At 34.2% G+C, this 11,011-nt stretch overlaps 2 protein-coding genes across 3 annotated transcripts; one reads left to right on the top strand and one right to left on the bottom strand.

The window, feature by feature from the left end:
* The first annotated feature begins 419 nt into the window (after positions 1–419).
* On the top strand, positions 420–3,991 carry LOC125826466 (acyl-CoA-binding protein). The gene is made up of 4 exons (XM_049505803.1): positions 420–517; positions 3,319–3,436; positions 3,525–3,587; positions 3,676–3,991. The coding sequence occupies exons 1-4, from the start codon at positions 506–508 to the stop codon at positions 3,753–3,755; spliced, it is 273 nt and encodes a 90-aa protein (XP_049361760.1). The 5' UTR covers positions 420–505; the 3' UTR covers positions 3,756–3,991.
* A 901-nt stretch (positions 3,992–4,892) lies between these two features.
* On the bottom strand, positions 4,893–8,917 carry LOC125826454 (uncharacterized). 2 transcript variants are annotated; one of them, XM_049505785.1, is made up of 4 exons: positions 8,076–8,917; positions 6,131–6,186; positions 5,850–6,042; positions 4,893–5,497 (listed from the first exon to the last, which is right to left on the bottom strand). In XM_049505785.1, the coding sequence occupies exons 1-4, from the start codon at positions 8,841–8,843 to the stop codon at positions 5,141–5,143; spliced, it is 1,374 nt and encodes a 457-aa protein (XP_049361742.1). In that variant the 5' UTR covers positions 8,844–8,917; the 3' UTR covers positions 4,893–5,140. The 2 variants fall into 2 exon arrangements, with proteins under 2 accessions (XP_049361742.1, XP_049361743.1); XM_049505786.1 differs by having other exon boundaries at positions 4,893–5,494.
* Positions 8,918–11,011: the final 2,094 nt, after the last annotated feature.

The raw sequence follows: 11,011 nt of genomic DNA, 5'->3' as shown, positions 1-11,011 counted from the left end.
TCTCGCTCGCCTTTTGCATGTATTTGGAGATTTCACTTGCCTCTCTCCCTATTTGAATATATCCAATAATAAAAATATATGTATCTAGATGTATATGACTTGAAATGTGGTATAAAGTTATTAATTAGTTAAACAATATATAATAAAACGAAGTAGTAGTATATTATATGATAGAAATGTTCGTACGCATACATCCCTTTAGACTATAGTTAGGTAAGAAGCCCAACAATTTACATGTGGAGCTCACATAGTATAGGTCCATAGTCCACACTATATTTTTGGGTCCACAATGTCTAGTAAGTGATCCAAATGCAGTGGTGCAACTTTACACGCCAACTTGTTTAGATTATCATAATCGAATATTACGTTATTTCCTATGCTAAAATGCTAAATACTCCACTATATATATAGCCACCCTTCTTCTTCAATCTCCATCACAATCACACACCTCTTCTTCTCCAGTTTTCTCGCGTTCTTATCAAGCTAAGCAGATCAGATTTCCATCATGGATTTGAAGGTAAATTGTCTAAAGCCCCTTTAGATTTCTGTTTTTTTTTTTTTCCTTCCAGTATGTATTTATCTTGTTTGAAGTGGGTTCAGTGAGTGTTAAATCTTTTTGACGGTGAAAAGGATTTTTCTGAGATTAATTTTCGTTTTTAATTCTGGGTTTTGTGTTGTATTAGTGTTGTTCAATTGGTTTTTGCGGATCTGTTAGTTTTCTTTGTCGGTTGTGCAGCTTGTGCTGTAATTTTGTGGATTCTGTGTTACGTGAATGTAGATTAAGAGACCCAAATGGAAGGATTGTTTGGTTATTATTTAGTGTGAGGACTCTGTTATTGGGTTGATCTGATCTCTTAGTGTTATTGATGTGTAAGAGCAGTTCATACTGTGGTTCGGATGCAGTACATTTTTTGCCTTGTTGAATGATTTATGCTAATGATTACGATTTAAAAACTGAGGTAGTTGAGAATAGTCATTTGATTCGTTACCAGATGAGCCATGCTTTCATAAGTTGTTATTAGGAATCTGTGCAGTGTGTTTTTGGTCTACTTGAAAGATTTATAGTAATGATCGCGATGTAAGCACTGAATTTGATAAAAAGTAGTGCGAATGTAATGGCAGATTAGTAGTACTTTGGTCACTGGTCTATAGGAATTTGTACATGACATTTTTGGCCTTATTAAAAGGCATATATTATTCAATAATGTATTGTTTATGGCCCAGAAATAGTCCACAATTTCAACAATGTTTTGAAGATTTCATCTTATGAAAGTCTTCTTCTTTTGGTTTTTGAGATTGTTGATATTATTGGCTATATAAATGGTGTATACTTTGAAGCTTAAGTCGATGACTAAATCTAGGGAACGAGATGTTAGAATCAGATTGATTATTAGTTCATGTGCAGTTAGGGCCATCAAAATGTTAGTAGTGAACAAATTGCTGTTTCTCGAATTTACATGGTGCTACATTGGCCAACTTCTGTGTAAATAGTCTTACAAAAACTGAATATGAGATAGCACCAGCTTCTTTCTCTTACCTATCCCGTATTGCCTAGTCTAGGACTAGTTTACGTTTCCTGGTCAAAAACCTATCATCGCCCTTCCATGTTTCTTTCATTGAGGAAGGGGAGAAATTGAAAGAAATGTGCACTTTGTGTTCAGCCAGGCTTTGAGATTTCTCTGCTGTTCATAACCTAGTGAATGTAATTTAGTCTGACCTATTTTTAAGTGACTAGAAAAATTGTTGGTTGGCCAGTCGCCTCGCACTAAAAGGATTCCTGTTACCACAAGTATATAGGCTACTGAGAGGTAATGGTTGAATCATAGGGTAACAAACAGGGCAAATCAGTAAACAAACCAAAGAGGTCATAATACATTATCTGAGGATGTTTTTGGTGCTTCACTGTGATGTGTAAATAGTAACATTTCTAGAAGAGGAAAAGGAAAAAGTAATCCCTACTTCTCTACCTGGAATTCCTCAAAAATAATTTCACAAGTCAGGGCTATGTTGAAGAACCGTATGACAACACAAAAGTGTCTCTAAAATTTGCATCTTAACATGGTCAAAGCAAAATGTTGGCCAGCGGAATCTTTTACAATGTTGAGGAATGTATTATTGTGCTTTTCTTGTCTAACATTCTTGCAAATACTCTTGCAACTAACCATAAACCAGTCCATCAATGAATTTGTACATATTTGATATCCTGAATTGCAAACTTTTGAGTTTTTGGCCAAAATCATCCCTAAACTATACCCTCAACTTAAACTACATCCTTAAATTATCCTTCTTAACAGAAAACATCCCCCCAAGTATTTAAAACTTAACCACTTTCATCCTTTTGTTAAAATTTTTGTCAAATAATTAATGGATTTTACACAAAAACATGTGCCGGTCACACTACTCTCTGTAAAACTTTTCCCACATATCATTATCTGTTGGAAAAAGCTCCACCCAAAACAAATAAAATAAATTTTTTGAGACCATTATTTGTTGAAAAGAAATAAAGTTAGGATAGTGTTGCAAAGAGACATGATCTGCTCTTTTTCTCCTTCACCAACTTAACAAAGCTGGAGACCTTCTGTAAGGTCAAAATGTAATTAGATCAACAATTTTTCGGGGCAATTTGATATTTGAAATGATCAAGATTCTGAATTTCATATATGACACTTGAGTATTGTTCCCCATTATTAAAAGTAAAAGTCTCAAGTCGCCACCATTTCTTGTAGTTTCTATGTGAACAAAATATTTCAACTGGTATTTTTTTAATATCAAATCAAATGAAAAATAAATTAAAATAAAAGTGCTAGTAAAAGGATCTGTATAATGCCAAGTGTTGTTGCCAAAAAAAAATTCACAATAATATTTTAGATGTATCTCGGAATGAAGAGATTGTTTTAATCTTTGGTGATTTAGGGAGTTCTGCTTAGAGTAGTATGAACTATGAATTACACATATTTTGTGTAAATTCTGTTAATCTTTTGTCAAATTTCAATAGAAGGATGGAAGTTGTAAGTTAAAAATACTTGAAGGATGTTTTTTGTTAAGAAGAATAATATAAGGATGTAATTAAAGTTAGGGGTGTAGTTTAAGGATGTTTTTGGCCAAAAACTCCAAACGTTTCATTAACCCCATGAACGAACACTCAATTTGTATTTTAGATTTCCATAACTTAGTTCCCCTCTTGTTTCACAAACTCTGTTCATCTCCACTATTAAGTTGGCTTCTCATCCTTATTTTATCACTAGGAAAGTATACCTGGAAATTTAACTTTGTATACTACTGCTACCACACCTTTTTACCGAACTATTTGGGTTTCAGGAGGATTTTGAAGCGCACGCTGAGAAAGCTAAGACATTGCCCGAGAATACCACCAATGAGAACAAGCTTATTCTTTACGGGCTTTACAAGCAAGCCACCGTTGGCAATGTCAACACAAGTGAGTATAATGCTTGAAAAGTCTTTTGCATATGTACTTGCTGTCCAAACTAGCTACAATTTGTTCTTACGCCCTTTCTTATGTCCAGGCCGTCCTGGCCTATTCAACATGAGAGACAGAGCAAAGTGGGATGCATGGAAGGCTGTTGAAGGTATGTGATCTAACAGTGTTCAGATTGACTTCCTTTCTCTTGGTTGTATGAGAAACACAACTAATTGCACTGTATGCATCTATGGCAGGAAAATCCGACGTTGAAGCCATGAACGACTACATCACCAAGGTGAAACAGTTGCTGGAAGAAGCTGCTGCTTCAGCATAAGGCTCATCTATCTATGTTGTTAAATTTTTATTGGCTTGTCTGATTTTATTGTAACAGCAGGTGTATGCTTTTCCTGGCTAGGAAAAAAAATTACTGCTATAAGAATGTTTGGACTTTCTATCAATAAACCCCTAAAAAAGTTTGAATTTGGTTTCTTTATATTGAGTGATTAACAACTTGGTTCAAAACCTGATTGCACTGCTTGACAGAAATAGAACAGAGATGGTTAAAAGTTACTCCCTCCGGTCATTTTTACTTAGTCTATTATTTAAAAAAAAAAAAAAGATTTTTACTCTTCTCTTTTTAACATATCAAGAAAAAAATTATTGTTTCCTGTTTTATCTTCAATATAAATTACTTATTTTTCAAGACTAGACTAAACATCAATGCCAAGCTATTTTTTAAAGATAAATTATTATTTTTTTATTTTCTACCCATCAAAGCCCACATTGAAGCTCTTTGGATCATATACTATAGGGCTCGTTTGAGAGTGGCACATCCTTAACTATCTTTTTAGTTAGGGATGATTAACTACTGAACTCATGTCCACGACTAGGTAGAGGAGAAAAAAAAGTCATCTAATTTTTACAAGAAAAGATCCATAATTTTAAAATCTGAAAAAAAAAGTCCGGCGAAGAAATTGTTCGTACCGTGTGAAAAACTTTATTAAAAGATAGTTAGTTATTACTATTGTTTGGTTTATTGAACCAGGTAATCTTTGTAAAATTATATATATTTGAAAGTTTGTAATAACATATAATTACAAATATTTATTTATAAAAGTAACATGAAGTTATATAATTTATTAACTCAACATCCTAGAACATTTTGATATCTTATTCATGAAATATGATTTGCTCATTTGCTAAGCTTGTCAGTTAAAAAAGTCTTGATAATTTTCACAAAAGATGAGGTTTCCATGTTTAAAAGAATAATAAATTCAATTTGATTTCAAATCAAACGGGGCGTAACGCCTGGTCCACAAATATTTAATGTTTGCCAGATTTGAGTAGACATGACATTTATCCAGTTGCTAAGGACCATACCATCCTTTCAACTTTTTAATCCAGAAAGACCAGGACCAAGTAAAACTAGTAAATGACAAGCATCCAGATCAGGAACAGTGACATCCAGCAATAATTCTGTCAAAAATCTTCACTCTTTTTAGTACTATTTAGCATTAATAGTTTGCTTCTGTGAAGCAAATTTATGTGCATAAATGGACTTATCAACCTCATATTATTCATTCGGTTGGAGCTATCTTGTTAACATAACAGAAAGGACCTATACATCATTTTTTCAATAGCATGGTGCAGGGAGGACAAACTAATCAAAGAGAAACTATATTTTTCAATCATGATTTTACTGAGCATGTTAACACATGACTATTGAACAAAAGGATATCTAGATATGTAATAATCCCTTACACGAGAAGCACCATCTCGAGAAAGGATTCCCTCGAGATCCCCAATAATTCTGGCAAGCCATATCTCTAAATTCCGTTGGATTTCTTTTAAGTTGTTCCGGATGGAGTCAAAGGATCGTTTAGTGGCTAGTTGGGCTTGACCTTCAAATTCGTCCCCGTAATAACTCTTTCCGCTGTCAGTTTGTAGTACCATCAGCTTCTGTGCAGTTTCAGATGCACGCTGCTGAAGTCGAAATGCTTCAAGCAAAAACTCTGTCTGTCTTTGGGTCCGGAACTCAGGACTCAGGTTTGGTTCACAAGGATCACTGGCCTGCTGCTAAGAGGGAGGGAGATCATTATCAGTTGTATGTTTGTGTTAGGTAAAAAGCTAATAGTCGTGCAAGCTAAGAGTATAACCCAACATCTAAATATTTGAGCCAGCAGTTGTAATCAAGACTAGTTTATTACCTTCTCCAAAGAAGTCCAATAGATAAAGTAGTCATTACCTAGCCTCGTAGATGCATGAGGTAATGCATTTCACACAAAAAAAGATGAGTTATGTGTATTTCTTGATCTCGATTTAAACATACAGTGTCCATTCTTAGAGAAACCTAAGCATGCATGCAACAAGCTTTGAAATCTATATGCTAAAATTTTAATCAATAAGCTTACAGTGTTGCAGTAATTACCATTCTTCTGCATAGATCATCGATCTTGCCAGCAAGAGCTTGGTATCTCTTCACTTGCTTCCGCGTTGATGATGGTACCTTAGATAAATCAGTCTTCCCAATTTTTTCCAAATTCAGTAGCTCCTGTTCAAGTAACTTTAGTTTGGAGGAGACTCCTGTTGATTCACCATCTATCTTCCAAGGGGCCTCCCTTCTGAGAAAGCAAAAGGGATCACCCTAGTTAGTTGCTTCAACATCAAAATGCAAACGTCTAAGCATTTCTCTAATCACAGAATGTTTACCTTGCTACAAAATGCTTTAAATGGTGTAGTGAATCGCCAGAATCATACTGCATATCCTGCATTAAGAAAACACATTTTCTTCAGACCCAATAGCATCCTAACTACCAAGCTGGTTTTACTAAGATAGGTATGGCATCTCACATAGAAGGAAGAAGCTGAATAAGAGTCAAAAGAACCTCATTTCTCCTACCATCCAAGCTTGAAACTAGAATTCAAGCATTGTGATCTAGATGTTTATTTCTCTTTTTGCTCTAACCATTGTAAATCTGACTTTATCCCTAACCAGCTCACAAGGCATAGATCAACTAATAGTTAGGTAACTTGGGTTTTTTTTTTAAGGTTGTCATGTGTTTTCTTTAGCCTTTCTGTTAAAGTTGAAGACAACATAGTGAAATGCTCCAGTTTCCTCTGGTTCCAAATAAATGAAAAGGGTGTCTGTACCAAGGTTAAGAAAATCCAGATCTTCTCTTTTATATAATAAAGAGAAAAATGACAAAAGACAAAACACAGCCACAAATTGAATGTGTGATCTCTACTTAGTCCAAACTTGACACATCCACCAAGTATAGGGGAAATGTTTCAGTGATCCTTTTGAATGGGAAAGATAAGTGCCTGGATTAGAGGCGGCTTTAGGGAGTCCAAGTTTCATGGAGGCACTTGCTTTAATTTGAGGATATGTAACGCATTACCAAAGCTAACATTGTAATTGGAAAAATAAGATACATAGACAGACAAGGACAAGATACAGCTTGCAACAAGAAAGGGAAAGGATATCTTTCCATTGAGGTTGATGAATCTTAAACAGAAATATAACAGATTGACTAGATGTTGACTGATAACAGCCCATCCTTTGCTGATATAAGGATCCATTTTAACCAGAATTGAACTTCCCTAACCAAAGGGGATATATAATTGGATGTCATTAGTTGGTGGAGGGTCAGAGTTCTATGCCAACAAAACGGTCCGTTTTAAATGGATTTCGGATTTCTAGAGTTAATCCGAATACATTTTTTTGAGCTTCCTTCATAACCAGGAAACCAACCTTCATGCAAAGTATTCAACCAAAGGGGACCATTCTTGAAGCAAGAATTGCAAACCACTAATAGGACGAAAAGGGTGAAAGAAGAAAAGTACGAAACGATGACCTGGTTTTCAAGCAGTGGTCCATAACACCAGTATAGGGTAAAAATGAACAGTTGAGGTGAGTATTATCTTTCAGTAAACAGAAAACCATATCCTGGGTAGTTTGAACTTTCAGTAGCCACCAAGAAGATCAAACCATTCAAAATTTTAGATAATAGAGACAGGAATCTCAACAATAAAGACAAATAACAAGACAAGTAGGAGGTAACTGAGTACACACTAAACTACATATTTCATTAATAAGCATCTCAGAATGTAATCATTATACAATTCAATTTAAATTTGGCGCTGAACTACTCCTGGAGAAACACCTTCATTTCAGCTTTATCAGAAACAATTAGAACTGGATATTCCTGTGAAATTTTCAGGTATGTGAAGAAAGTTCATATAGGTCTGTACTTCACCAAGAACTCTATCAGCCAAACATTTTATTACTTTTAATTTTGTTCATCCACAATTGCTCTGGATCATCTGTTTCATCAGATATCACATACAAAAACAAATTCCACAGCCTTAAGATGAACAAACAGATAAACACTAGAATATCAGATAGTACTTAAAGTACAATCCCATGGTTAAATAAAAGAAGCAACTTTTTCATAAGTTCCACCATGGAAAACCAAATATAAGACAAACATAAAAGAGACAAACATTAGTCCAAGTTCTTCCTACATATGAAGATCCTGGAAAGGACTTTGTGTTTTTTTTACCACATTATGACAACACTCACTATAAAACCTCAAATAACAACAACTATAAAGAACAAAAAAGTTCCCAAAAAGAAAGAATGAATGGATCATACCTGCCAAGGACTAGCTTTTTCAGCCCAAAACTTAGAAGCAGAATTCAAGTATTCTGAGTTGAACCCATTACTCTGTCCATAAACACCAGTCATTTGTTCAGCATTAGGAATCCCATTAGCCAAGTAACACTCTTCCATCCCTACCCCCAAATCCATCCCTTCAGATATCCCAACTTTCCCAAACCTTAAACCCATTTCAGCATAGCAATCTCCAACACCATCACTCCCACCATCTCCACTAGTACTATTCTCCATCTCACAACCCCTTCTACTCATAAAGTTCAACATTTCATCTCTTTCACTAATCTCCCTTTTCAAGTCCTCAATATTAGCCCTTAACTCACTTTCCATTGTCTCAAACTGTTCAGCTCTCCCTCTTAACTCAGCAATTTCTTCATCACACTCATCGATCTGCTGTAACAACCTCTTCTCTTCTTGCTGCCAGGCATGTCTATGACTTGCAAAGATTTCCACAACTCTTGCATTTGCCTTTGAATCCTCTTTTCTCCTGAAAAGTAGCTGCTTTAACTGCTCCTCTGTGTCAATAAGCTGAAAAGTTAGCTCCTTGTTGCGGTTCTGAAGTCTTCCAACCAAAGAAACTGCATTTCTTGGTAAAGACCCAAGAAAGATAGCAAAACTTAGACCCAAATATGAGGAGAAAATCTTTTCCAAGTGTTTATTGTTGGGTTTTAAGGAAAAAGAGGAAATGGGGTTTTCTTGTTCTTGTTGTTGATGATGGTGTTGTTGTTGTTCTTCATGTGCCGCCATTACTGGAAAGTTGTCTTCAGTGTGTGTGGGGAAGCTTTTTGGGGTCACCTTTTTCTGGTTTGCTTTTTGGGTTTTTGAGTTGATTCTATTCAAAAACAAGTATCTTTAGGCTTGAGCTCTACACCCCATGTGACCCTTTATCTTGTGGTCTCTTTTGCTAATAAGTCCTTTTCATTGTTTTTTGCAAATTTGTAAGAAATGTTTTTGGGATTGAAGTGAAAAGAGGAAAGTGGATGTTAGAAGTTAGAACTCTTCAACAAACTATTTTTTGGGGAAAAAGAGGAAAGTGGATGTTAGAAGTAGGGGTGTTCACGGTTTGGATAAAAACCGATTCAAACCGAAAAATCAAACCAAACCGATAAAATAAAACCGATTTTATTTGGGTTTGGTTTGGTTTGGTTTTAGATTTTTGAAAACTGATAGTATTTGGTTTGGTTATGGTTTTATTCGAAAAAAATCGAAGAAATAACCGAACCGAACCGATGAATTATATACATATATTTTATTAATATACATACTTAATATATTGTTTTTATAAACAATTTTAAAGATCTTATACATATTTTCATTAAAATTTCTTTATAATTTACTTATTGAAAGCAAAAATGTCCAAGACGAAACATATATCTTATTGATTTCATGTATATGAGTGTCTATGACAATTCTTTGTGGGACTGAAAATGTTAGTCTCTTCCTTCTAGGCCAATATAGTGAATTTTAAAGTTTTATTGATAGTAAATTTAGTGATCGAAAGTTCAGTAATTTAAGTCATTCTAACTATTTTTCGTTTTGAATGGATTGTTGTCACTTTTTTCACATTTTAAATGAATTGTTTCTTTTATTTTTGTGTATAGTTAATAACCGAATAACCGAACCAAACCAAACCGAAACCGATAATCACCAAACCGATAAATGTATATTATATTTGGTTTGGTTTGGTTTTGATAATTTTAAAACCGATTAAGTTGGTTTGGTTTTGGTTTTGACCAATAACCGATCCAAACCAATCCGTGAACACCCCTAGTTAGAAGTTAGAACTCTTCAACAAACTATTTTTTGGGGAAAAGAAGTAGCATTATACTTTTTTGACGGGGTATAATAGACTTAAAATATGTATACAATTTAACAAGCAGTCACATGCGATTTATGTTGTGTAATATAAGTAGGATGCCATGTAAGACATAAATTGTAATATAGAACGTCATGTAGGACAAATGTGTCCATTTGTTCAATTTTATACAAATTTAAATGTCTACTTTAGGGGTGTTCACAGGTTGGATTGGGTTGGTTATTAGTCAAAACCAAAATCAAATCAACATAATCGGTTTTAAAATTATTAAAACCAAACCAAATATAATATACATTTATCGATTTGGTTGTTAACGGTTTCGATTTGGTTTATTAGCCGTACACAAAAATAAAAGAAATAATTCATTCAAAACGTGAAAAAGTGACAACAATCCATTCAAAACGAAAAATAGTTAGAATGACTGACATTACAAAACTTTTTATCATTGAATTTACTATGAATAAAGCTTCAAAATTCACTATTTTGTCCTAGAAGGAAGAAATATTGACTTTCAGTCCCCATAAAGAATTGTCATAAACACTCATATACATGAAATCAATAAGATAAATGTTATTACCTTAGGTTTTTTTGCTTTCATAAGTAAATTATAAATAAATTTTGATGAAAACATACGTAAGATCTTTAAAATTGTTTATAAAAATAATATACTATGTATGCATAATAATAAAATATATGTAGATAATTTATCCAGTTCCCTAGCTAGGTTTGAAAGGAAAGAGGAACTGCAGCTCGATTTGAGATGAAATCTGGCAATAGCTCTAGGGCATCGTACTTAGGGGATACGCACTCAACTCGCTTAGGATTATGTCTTTAGTCAATTGGTAACTTTCTGAGCGTTAGTGCGCATGGCCTTGCTTTGCGCTCACCAATGAGCAATGAAAGTCCTGAAACTTGTTAATTGACTGGTTGACTTCCAAAAGGAACCGTAGCTCTTCTAGCCACTAAGTTTCATTCGGTTATTTCTTCATTTTTTTCAAACAAAATCATAACCAAATCAAATACTATCGATTTATAAAAATCTAAAACCAAACCAAACCAACTATCGATTAATTTAATCGGTTTGGTTCAATTTCTCAGT

Source organism: Solanum verrucosum, unplaced genomic scaffold (assembly GCF_900185275.1).
Source record: "Solanum verrucosum unplaced genomic scaffold, falcon-dt-bn FXZP01000060.1, whole genome shotgun sequence".
Lineage (NCBI taxonomy): Eukaryota > Viridiplantae > Streptophyta > Magnoliopsida > Solanales > Solanaceae > Solanum > Solanum verrucosum.
This window is presented reverse-complemented; position numbering and strand designations above follow the sequence as displayed.

Coding starts and splice junctions, on each gene's coding strand:
- LOC125826466 (XM_049505803.1), top strand. Junction 3,437..3,524: donor CGTTGGCAATGTCAACACAA/GTGAGTATAATG, acceptor TCTTATGTCCAG/GCCGTCCTGGCCTATTCAAC. Junction 3,588..3,675: donor TGCATGGAAGGCTGTTGAAG/GTATGTGATCTA, acceptor CATCTATGGCAG/GAAAATCCGACGTTGAAGCC.
- LOC125826454 (XM_049505785.1), bottom strand. CDS start 8,843: ATGGCGGCACATGAAGAACAACAACAACACCATCATCAACAACAAGAA. Junction 6,043..6,130: donor TTAAAGCATTTTGTAGCAAG/GTAAACATTCTG, acceptor TTGCTTTCTCAG/AAGGGAGGCCCCTTGGAAGA. Junction 5,498..5,849: donor ATGATCTATGCAGAAGAATG/GTAATTACTGCA, acceptor CCTCCCTCTTAG/CAGCAGGCCAGTGATCCTTG.